Source organism: Psammomys obesus, unplaced genomic scaffold (assembly GCF_907164565.1).
Source record: "Psammomys obesus unplaced genomic scaffold, mPsaObe1.curated_primary_1811, whole genome shotgun sequence".
Lineage (NCBI taxonomy): Eukaryota > Metazoa > Chordata > Mammalia > Rodentia > Muridae > Psammomys > Psammomys obesus.
Window position 1 is genome coordinate 10,960,201 of NW_026596034.1, and position 11,111 is coordinate 10,971,311.

General features: G+C 45.3%; 1 protein-coding gene across 2 annotated transcripts; it reads left to right on the forward strand.

Moving 5' to 3' along the window:
• Positions 1-2,216: 2,216 nt before the first annotated feature.
• On the forward strand, positions 2,217-10,384 carry Arl2bp (ADP ribosylation factor like GTPase 2 binding protein). Of its 2 annotated transcripts, none has more exons than XM_055620806.1 (6): positions 2,217-2,460; positions 3,152-3,213; positions 6,433-6,539; positions 7,787-7,872; positions 8,174-8,270; positions 9,128-10,384. In XM_055620806.1, the coding sequence occupies exons 1-6, from the start codon at positions 2,423-2,425 to the stop codon at positions 9,224-9,226; spliced, it is 489 nt and encodes a 162-aa protein (XP_055476781.1). In that variant the 5' UTR covers positions 2,217-2,422; the 3' UTR covers positions 9,227-10,384. The 2 variants fall into 2 exon arrangements, with proteins under 2 accessions (XP_055476781.1, XP_055476783.1); XM_055620808.1 differs by lacking the exon at positions 2,217-2,460 and adding an exon at positions 2,473-2,786.
• The last annotated feature ends 727 nt before the right edge of the window (positions 10,385-11,111 follow it).

The window sequence follows — 11,111 nt, forward strand, 5'->3', positions numbered from 1 at the left end:
CAAAATGCAGATTAATCAGTAAAATATTTTAGTCCACTAGGTGTCAGTGTTGGTGTTGGTGAGTTAGGAGTTAGTAGAAAAAAGTCACTATAGGATATATTCAGGCTTCTCAGCATTAAGGAGGGATCAATCAGCCTCTGAAGGTCTGAACCCTGCTAGAAACCCTTTTTATTGTTACAACAAAGGCATCTTTAGCAAGTCAATTTCCAAATACCAAAACTTCTTATCTGACCTAGAGGCTATCTTGAAAGACCCATCACCTAAGCATTTCTTAATCTTGGGAGACTTCCTGGTTTGCCAGGGCTGTCTTGGGACTAAGATATGCAAAGACTCTGAAAAACCCTCAACAGAATAGCCTCATAAAATCTCAAATAACAGTCACGGACAAATGGCTACTTCAAAGCTTAGGTGCCATCACTCAGGATTCCTGCCAGATACAAAAGTTCTGCTAAAATTCTGCAACAGCTAAGTTTCTCAAGGTGGGAAAGGAGTTGGCAATAGCAATAGGTAATTAGTAGAGACAAAAATTTCATTCCTTTTCTGCTAGGATCCATGACTTAGAAACAGGCAAGTTCAGTTAACCAGAAGTGAGTGGGCTATAAAGTAATGGGATCTTAGCAGAGTTTGCTCAGAGCTGTCTGACCAGTTGGTAGAACAGAATTTTTAGACGCTTGTTCTAGTTTGCTTATCAGAGCTGTGACAAAACACTGACCAAAACAGATTTGAGGGAAGAGAGGGTTAATTTTGCTCCCACTTTCATGTCACAGTCCATCATTGATAGAAGTTGGGTCAGGAACTGAGGTAGATAAATGCTGCTCACAGGCTTGTTCTCTAGCTTGCTGAGCTTCTTTGTGTAGCCCACAGTGGACTGGGTCCTCCCATATCAATCATTAAATAAAGAAAATAATCCTCATTCAAAGCCAAGTGGTGATGGCACATGCCTTTGACTGTAGCACTTGGGAGGCAGAGCCTGTTGAGATATGAGTTCAAGGCCAGCCTGGTCTACAAGGTGAGTTCCAGAACAGCCAGCACTACACAGAAACCCTGTCTTGAAAAAGCCACACACAACTGAAGCTGCCTTCACAGGTGATTCAGGTCGAGGGTGACAAAAACCAACCAGCACACTTGTCTTCACCTGATGCTAACCAGAGTACTCTGATCTCCCAATATCTTTGAAAAATCATCTTGGTTTCAGATGCTGTAAGATCCCTAGACCCCCATTTTATGTCCATTCAAAAATGACTACTGATTCAGTCAGATTGGCCTTGTAATGCTCAATTCATACCATAAATTTTCTAATTATTACTACAAATTTGGTTAAAAACTATCAGACCACCAAAGAGACTTAATGCTTAGTGAGCCATCAAGATAAAACAGTTCCAAGCAGGGCGTGGTTGTGCACTTTTTTGAGGCAGGATCTCTAGGAGTTTGAGGCCATCCTGGTCTACACAGTAAACTCCAGGCTAACTAAGGCTACCTGTTGAGATCCTGTTTCAGAAAAATAAAAATGGAGACATAAGTCCCAGGAAATCTTATTTTCATGGTGTAGCAGTTTTAGAGGGGACTTTTTGGAGGAGCAACGTTATTTCTGATTACGTGGCATTTAGTGGTTGTCAACAATTTTGTACTGCATAATTAGCCAAGAAACAATTTACTGCATAGTAATTATTTTCGGTTTTCTTGGATTTAGTGAGACAGGAGTCTCACTTAACCTAAACTGGAAGTTAACTCACTAGCTGAAGGAGGTCTTAGATGCCTAGAACCACTTGCCTCCACCTTCCAAATGCCGGGACTACAGACTCATGCCACCCAGCCCTGCTCTGGCTCTTGATGTGAAGATTACAAATTATGTTACAGGACATCCCACTTAATGTGGTGGAACCTTCCATATTTCCGAGAAGTAACTTTGGTAAATCAGACGTCTGAATTATCTAGGACAAAATATGAGACTGGCTTTCCAGCAATTTGGCCATTCCCAGCGCTCTTAAAACACGCCTTCAGCTACATAATCTTTACAGTCCCTAAACTGCAAGCGAAGAAACCCGGGCTCTTGCCTCCCACTGTTTCAACCAGGAACAAGCGCCGACACACGGACTGCCGCCATTTTGCAGTCCTCCACGTGAGGCCCGGGAACCCGAGGCTGTGATTGGCTGCTGGAGCCGCGGGGGTAACCATGGTGACGGGAGGCGGGGCTGCGGCGAACCGCTCGCCCTAACAGATCGTGGCGGGGTGGCCCCGCGAGAGGCGGGCGGGCGCGGGGCCCAGCCGGGAGCCGCAGGCCGGGCCTCGCGCGATCGCGGGCAGAGCGACCTCCTGCGGACCCTTGATGTGGTTGAGGCGGCGCGGGCCAGAGCGGAGCCCCGCCCGGCGGCGGGCGCGGTAGGGGCCGCGGGGCCCGGGCCGGTGACTGCAGCGCCCTACGATGGATGCCCTGGAGGAAGAGAGCTTCGCGCTGTCCTTGTAAGTGACGCTGCCAGGCTCCGCTCGACCTCGGCCTGCGGGTGCCTCCGGGGTCTGGCGCGGGCAGGCGGCCCAGGGCCCCGCTCCAGCGGGGCGTTTCCCTCGTCCGCGGGGCTGTGTCACCGATTACCAGCGCTTCCATCACAATCCTCTGGCCTGAATCTGGGCCGTCAGCAAAATCTAGAGGCCTTGAGCAGCCCAGGCTGGCGGGGGCCTCACCGCCGGTCTCAGGCCACTCCTGATCCAGTTACACTCCAGGCCGGTGCCCCTCCCGCGTGTGGTCACACTCGCCAGCAGAGAATTGTGGGGTTAAGAGCCAGGATGCGGTGAGTAGATCCCGCTGGTAATAAATGCGGAAGTCTGAAGATGTGCCACGCCAGCCTCGGCCCCCATATTGTTTGCTGCTTTGGTGATTTTCATACCGGTTTTGGTCACGGGTGTTTTCCTGTATTTGGAATTTCTATGCTAGACAGTAATCCCTGATCGCTGAAACTGATTGGTGGGAGGTTCATCTTGCTTTCCTTTGTGCACGTTGGAAATTTTACATTTGAAAAATGTTAATGGGCCTTGCTGTTTTGATTGGTTAGTATGTGCAAGGCCTTGGGTTCAATTCCCCATCCCCACAGAAAACACAAATTCAACTCTTGAAATAATTATTTAGATCAGCACCTAATCCTGATGTGTTTTTCAGCTCCTCCGCCTCTGATGCAGAATTTGATGCAGTGGTTGGATGTTTAGAAGACATTATTATGGGTAAGTTTCTACACCACTAAGTGACCTGTGCCACCTCTAGTTCCATAGATTAACTTCTTGATTCTTACGTAAATACACTTGCTTTGAAGCAGTTTTTAAAAATGTGTTCATATACGTGTGTGATGGGGGAGGGGCTTGTTCCTAGGCCACTATGTTCGTGGGGAAGTCAAAGGGCAACTTTGTGGAGTTGGTTCTCATCTTCCACCTTTAAGTGGGCTCTGAGGGTTGAACTCAAATCACCGTGCTTGTTGTGGAAGGGCCTATACCCACTGAGCCACCTCAGTCACCCAAACCTCTGCTTATCAGAGCATGCAGAAGCCAGGTGGGGTGGAGCTATCTGTAATCCCAGCACTTGGGGAGGCAGAGGCAGGCAGATCTCCAGACGAGTCCAGGACTGCTGAGGCTACACAGAGAAACCCTGTCTGGGGGTTGAGGGGAACCAACATGAAGAGTTAATTTTTCAAACACAAAACATCAATTAAATTTGAACACCGTAATAGTAAGCAAACCATACTGAGCATTGTTGTCTTAGAAACAGCCTAGGGTCCACATGATGGCCCAGTGGGTAGAGACACTTCCCCAGCAAGCCTGACAACCTTAGATTTTTCCCCAGGATCCACAAGGTGGTACTGGCTCCCAAAAGTTGACTTCAGAGCTCCATACACAGGCTGTAGCAGGCATGTGCCCACTCAAAAACAAAAATATAATTAAAAAAGAAAGAACCCAAAACCTGGTATGTGGCACATCTCAGTAACCTGGGCACAGGTAGGTGGAGGCAAGAGGATGGAAGAGTTTAGACCCTGGCTCTGTCCTGTAAGGCCTGGGGATTTTTAAATACAGCCATCGATTGACGGTCTCAGGAGAGAGCAATTCAGGAAACAGTCAACTGGTGGGTAGGACTGAGCTCTTGACAAGGCTTCAGATATTATTGACCAACTTTATTGCGCACATATATATACAGTAAGAACAATTTTGAGCTTTAACATTTTCAAGCTGTAGAATAGAAGGTAAACAATAACCCTATACAGCACTTGTCCCTGAAGCAGGAACAAGTATCAAATCTCTTTGGATCTTTTTATTTTCTTTTTTGTTACTGTTATTAATTTTTGGTTTGTTTGTTTGTTTTGTTTTTGTTTTTTAGACAAAGTTTCTTTGTGTAACCCTGGCTGTCCTAGAATTCTGTATAGACCAGCCTGGCTTCCAACTCAGAGTTCCATCCTGCTGGAATCAAAGCATGGGCCACTGTGCATGCCTTAGATCTCTTTATATGCTTGATGTGCTTTGTTGGTTGGTTTGGTGTTGACAGTTTTTTTAGAGTCTAATGTCCAGGCCAGCCTTGATCTTTCTGTCTTCTTGCCTCAGCTTCCCAAGTGCTAGGATTGCAGTCACGAGCCAACATAGCCTCCTCTTTCCTTGCATTCTTGATTCCTATTTCTGGACTCTTTGGCATCTGTCCATTCTGCTGACTGACAAAGAGGCAGTAGTAAATCCAAAGTTGAAGACAAATAGGTAAGAGGAAAAACTCAATTTGACAGAAGTTTGACAGTTTAGCAGCTTTTCCAGGAGTTAGAAAAAGACCCTGTTTATGGGTTTGTGGCTTAACCCATGTTAGTCTGAAAATCACTTTTATATCCTGTCAGGATCCAAGCCCTTAGTTCCTGTGTCTCGCCAGAAGCTCTCCTAAGGAGTTTTCAGTTTTGCCCACCATGGCTATCCTTCCTGTTGTGGAGAAATAAGTTTAAGTCTGGGTCGCTTTTGAAGATTTCCTTTTTGTTATAGACATTCTAATTGGCTCAGTTGTCAGAATTCCCTACTCTCTGACCTTGAGCCTTGGCTGTGAATCTCTACCTGAACTCTCCTGAGTTCCACTTGACAAGCCCCTCTTCACAGACAGGACAGGCATCTTTATGCTGCAGATGAGGATATTGGGATCTGCCGAAATAAGGTCACTTGTCCAAGATCACACCAAGTACAAGGCTGAGGTAGGGTTTGAACCCAAGGCCGTCTAGCCTCATGCAGGCCTCAGCCTTTAACCCACGCTAAGGTTTTCATTGCAGCTGCTAAAATGATAATAAAATAGGAGAAAGGGGACAGCAAGGTGGCTCCCAAGCATAACAGACAAGTTCAGTGTGTGAGCCCATGTGGTAGAAGGAGAGAATCAACACCTAACCTCTGAGTGTACACCATGACACATGCATTAATCCCAGCTCTCAGGAGGCAGAGGCAGGAGGATCTCTGTGAGTTCCAGGCCAGCCTAGAATTACATAGCAAGTTCCAGGTTAGTCAGTCAGGGCTACACAGTGAGACCCTGTTTTGAAATTAAAAGGGGGGGGGGGACAGTGAGATGGTTCATTGGGTAAAGTGCTTGCTGCCAAGCCAGATATCCTGAATTCGATTCCCAAGACTCTTGTATGGACAGAAAGAAAGAACCTTGCCGTACAGGCTTTCCTCTAGCCTCCATTCTTATGCCATAGCAAGTACGTGCACATAAAAATAAGTAAATGAAAATGTAATTTAAAAGAAAAAAATTAAGTAGGATAGAAGAGGTTTGTTGCCATTGAAGTCTGTCCCTATGGCAAATTTGAGAACTGACCTGTTTGAAGATACTGTGGCATGTACCTAGGGGTTTCTGTTTTTGTTGTTGGCTTTTTTGTTTTTTTTTTCTCTGATTTTGTTCAAGGCAGGGTTTCTCTGTCCTGGAACTCGCTCCATAGACCAGGCTGGCCTCAAACTCAGAGATCCACCTGCTTCTGCCTCCAGAGTGCCAGGAATAAAGGGTGTGCCACCACCATCCATGCCCCTAACCCCAGGACTCAGAGTCAGGAAGATAGCTACAAGTAAGTCCAAAGTTAGCCAGATCTACATAGTGAATTCCAGGTTGTCCAAGAATATATGAAGACCCTGTTTCAAAGGCTAAAAAATAAGACAGGTGCAAAGTAATATGAGCTCACTTATAAGCCAGCGAACTGCATGGAGTTCTAAACTTTAGGTATATATTATTAAATTTTTAATTGGTTTTTGTATTTATATTTTATATGTGTAAATGTTTCGCCTGCATATATGTATATGGACCATGTGTGTGACTGATACCTGGGGGGTAGAAAACGGCATGCCAGTTGGGACCTGAATTACAGAGGGTTGTGAGCTGCCATGTGGCTGCTGGGAAAGCAACACTGTAGCATTGCAGCTCATTACAAAGAATGAACTTCCCTGTGTCAGATGATGAGTTCCAGTTATTGCAGAGAAACTTCATGGACAAGTACTACCAGGAGTTTGAAGACACAGAAGAGAATAAACTCACCTATACCCCCATTTTTAATGAATATGTAAGTAGATCTATTTCACCTACGAGAGCATCAGGGTTTCTTTAAAATTAGAACTTAGATCTGTTATGTATACTAACAGATATATGTGTGTGCATACATGCACATATATATACTATATTATATGTTATTAAAAAGTTTGAATTAGAATCAAAAGCTGTTACAAAGCATGGTGGCACCTGTAAACCAGCACTCAGGAGGCTAAGGCAGGAGGATGGCTGCAAGTTGGAAGCCTCCCTGAGCTACCTAGTAAATTCCAGCTCAGCTTAGTGGGAATTTTCTCTTTATGCTAGCACTGCTGAGAGGGGTGCTGATTAGAATGTGCTTTAGGTCATTTTCTCTTGCCATCTTAGCCCTGTTTTCTCTAGGGTTTTCATGAAGTATTTGATGAGCCTGAAACATCTTATTTAAAGCAAGTTTGCCTTTACCATAATCTTGTCTTCAGCTGTGATACCTTGCATTTGTATGCTGTGAAAAATGAACCAAGAGTGCCAGCGAGATAGTCAGTGGGTAGACTTAAAGATGGAGGGAGAGAACTGGTTCCACAGAAGTTGTCCTTTGACCTCCACACACACACTGTAGCACATACATGCCCTTCACACACACATCATATATCCAGTAATGATAAATAAAATAAAAAGCCTGGGGCTGGACAGATGGCTCCCAGAGGACTGCAGATTGGGTGCAGCATCTACACCCAGTGGCTCACAACTACTGATAATTCTGTTTCCAGAGGTTCCAACACCATCTTCTGGCCCCTGCACTCATTGTCATGTGTGCAGGCACACAAACACACACAGGTGAGGATGCCAAGTATAGCTATAGACACTGCAAAAAAGTCTTCTTGCCATCTTAATTTTATTTATTAAATTGAACTTACACAGCTATGTATGTAATGAAGTAAAAGCAAAGTGTCCTCAAAGGCAGACAACCTGCCCATCTAACAGTGTCTGTGATACAACACTATTCATGTGCTACATGTGAATTTTTGATTAGTTAGACAAGCTTCAATATTTATTTGAAATGAAAATTTCAATTACTTTTGCTCAAATTTTATAGTTCTAATTTCTTCTTGATATAACATTTTAATCTGTAAATTTTTTAATTAAATTTTTATTTTTTATATTAATTACAGTTTTTTCACTTTGTATCCCAGCTGTAGCCCCTTCCCTCCCTCCCTCCCTCCCAATCCCTCCCTCTCTCATTCATCTCCTCCCAGGGCCCACACACTTCTGTCTCCACTATTGCAGATTTCCCTGGTAGAGAAGTACATCGAAGAGCAGCTGCTGGAGCGCATCCCAGGCTTCAACATGGCAGCCTTCACAACAACACTGCAGTGAGCTGAGCTTCACTCTGCTTCTGTGCTTCTCCTCTTCCTCACCTAGACTGAGGAAAACTCACTCTCCTTTCCTTCACTGGGAACACTGGGTGGCTGGGTCCTGAGTGGAAGGCCCTCTGTGCCTTTGCAAGCCTTTTTTTTTTTTTAATTTTAATTTTAATTTTTGAAGAGATTAATTTATGTGTATGTGTGCAAGCCTGCATGAGTTTGTGTATCATGTGCATGCAGGAACCTACAGAAGCCAGAGGGGGTCTGTGTCCCTGTTCATTCACAGAACCAACACTCTTGTCCTCTGCAGGCACCATAAAGATGAAGTGGCTGGTGACATCTTTGACATGCTGCTCACATTCACGGATTTTCTGGCTTTCAAAGAGATGTTCCTGGACTACAGAGCAGTAAGTTATGACTGCCTCCTTACTTAGCCTCACCGAGCCCACAGGTGGAGCTTTGGAAACAACCACCTGCCCTTTATCCTCCTATCTTCTCCTTGCCCCCCCAAATGGCTGGTATTAGTTTGTTAGTCTTTAAGGAATAAGTAGTTGCTGCTCTTATGTTTTGATGAAACTAGCTCAGGGTTCCCAAAGAATGAGTTTCATTCTGTCGCTTTACTATGCAGACCCTTTAAAGGAAAAAGTTTCAAGCAACAAATGGCTACCATAGTTGTTTACTTATGTGTGTATTTATTGAGACAGAGTCTTTCTATGTATGTAGCCTGGAATTCGCTATGTAGGCCAAGCTGGCCTCAAACTCAGAGATCCTCTTGCCTCAACCACCTGAGATATGGGATTAAGGCATGGCACTATGCTCATTCCCAGTTAAGAGTCATATTTTTTAAACTTAGTTTACTTTTTTTATGTATTTGTGTTTGCCTGCATGTATGTCTGTGCACCACATGTATGCCTGGTTTCCATGGAGGCCAAAATATGGGGTAGGATCTCCTGAGACTAGAGTTATAGATAGTGTGTGCCTGGATAGTGGGAATCAAACCCTGATTCTCTGAAAGATCAGCCAGTGCTTTTAACCACAGAGCCATTTCTCCAGTCCCAAGAAAGTTTTTTGTGTTTTTGTTTTTAGTGTCTAGGCCTGTAGCTGAGAAAAAGGAAATAACCTGCTGCCTTGTCCCTCCCTGTATGCTCCTTGGGAGCTCACATGCCTCCCTGCTGTCCCTGGGATTTCCCAATCCCAGAGGCTCCAGAGTTAGGACAGCTTTTTCCATTCCTGGTGTGTTGGAAGATCTCTGCTTTCTCCTCAGGAGAAGGAAGGGCGAGGACTGGACTTAAGCAGTGGCTTGGTCGTGACTTCTCTGTGCAAGTCTTCTACGCCAGCTTCCCAGAACAGCCTTCGGCACTAGGCATCGCCTGCAGACGGGGGGTGTGGTCGCATAGGCCACCAGGCCAGCAGATGCATCTTGCAAAGACCAACTGTGCCACGGCCCTTCATTCATGTGAAGTATTGATGAGGCCTGGAAAACATGACTGGCCCTTGTCCAGGAACACCACCTTCTTGTAGTCAGTAGCCCTCGTGTTCACCACTCCACTCCCCCATGCAAATGCCCCTCCCAGGTGCTTCTGAGGGACACCCCCCCCACCCCCCCCCGTGTTGGCACCTCACCTGGGGGCCCTTCCTCAGCAACATGGTAGTGTAGCGTGTCAACACCATCATGAGCCCTTCATCCCAGCAGGCTTTACATGAGTTTTCGTGTTCCCACAGCTGTTTTCACGTGGGTCAGTTTCAGTCCTGAGCTTCAACGGGGGTGGGGTGGAGGGTGGGTAGGGAGTGTTTATCTAGGGAGTTACAGGCCAGCTACCTGTCCTGGTTTCTGAATCTCCTATGATTACAGCTTGAGAGTGGCTGTAGGAATCGATTGAGAGAGATGTTCTCTACCCCGCTCTTACATTAGCAGTCCTTTCAACAGCGAATTCTGCTGGTTTTGATGTATGTAGTCCCACTGTTCTTTAAGTCTCTAAGCATTATTTCAAGAAACATATTTTTATAGATGAAAACTCAGGCTAACCTAGTGAGTATGATCTTGGAATGCCCATGATCAACCACTTAAAGATCAAAGTATTATATGCTGTGTGCTTTTTAGTTGTGAGTGCTGCGAGTGTAAATCTTTCTGATTAGTGCCCTTCTTCCTGGGCACCAGTACAAACAGGCTATGTGCTAGAAATAGGCTGCTCTGTCACAACAGCATGCTAAGTGTGTTTGTGCATGTTTGTCTGCCGTCCCACAGGACAGCATGCTAGCTGTGCTTGTGCATGCTCCTCTGCAGTCCTTTGTGTAGGCCAGTGAGCTGGCTTTCTGCAGGAGTCCCAAGTTGATGCTCTCCTCATCCCGCTCCGCCAGGGGGTGGGGGGGAGCAGTACAGTTTTCTGGTCAGCTGTCACCTTAGGTGGATTGTCACCAACAAGAAAGCATGTGTGTCACTTCTCAAGAAAGAAGAAAATAGTTCAATTCCTAATGTACTTTTGACTTTAACTTTTATAGTAAAAGTAAGAATCTACACTGACTTTCCATGTGACCATTCTGACTTTAAAGGATCTAAGCTAAGCTCTGTGTTTTCTGTAGCAATGTGTCACTTAGTACTTTTGTAAAATGAGTAAAATTTGAGGTGTTTGGCAAGAATAATCCTTGTACATGCATTGTCCACTTTCCTGTCATCTAGTTGTTGCTACTTTGATCTTCTGAGAGCAAAGGCCCTCTCAGGGCCAGCTCTGTAAGTGTCACCTCTCTTGAGCGAGCTCTCCCTTCCTGCTGCTTTTCCATTCAGCACTGCCCACTGCAGGCAGATTCGGAAAGCACTTGGTAAGGTTTGTTGGTCACCGTGCCTGGTTGAAAAAAGGAAGTGGACAAATACAGAAACAAAGTGCTGGAGGAGAGGGGGCTGAAGGGCTAGAAAGATGGCTCAGGGGTTAAGAACACTTGCTATTCTTGCAGAGGACCCTGATTCAGTTCCCAGCACCCACACAGCAGCTCACACTAACTACAGCTTCAGGGCATCCAATGCCCTCTTCTGGCCTCCACAGGCTCCCATATAGTACATATACATACACATGGGAAAACATTTCATATACATAAAATGAAATAAAAATAATAAATCTTAAAAAAAAAACAGAAGGAAGAACAGTTTAATATTCTATGCAGGCTTGTTGATTTGTCTTGGTCTACCAACTTGAACAAATGCTAGGTGCTTCCTCTGCTGCTGCTGTGGGTCTGGCCTATTCTAGCCCACCATC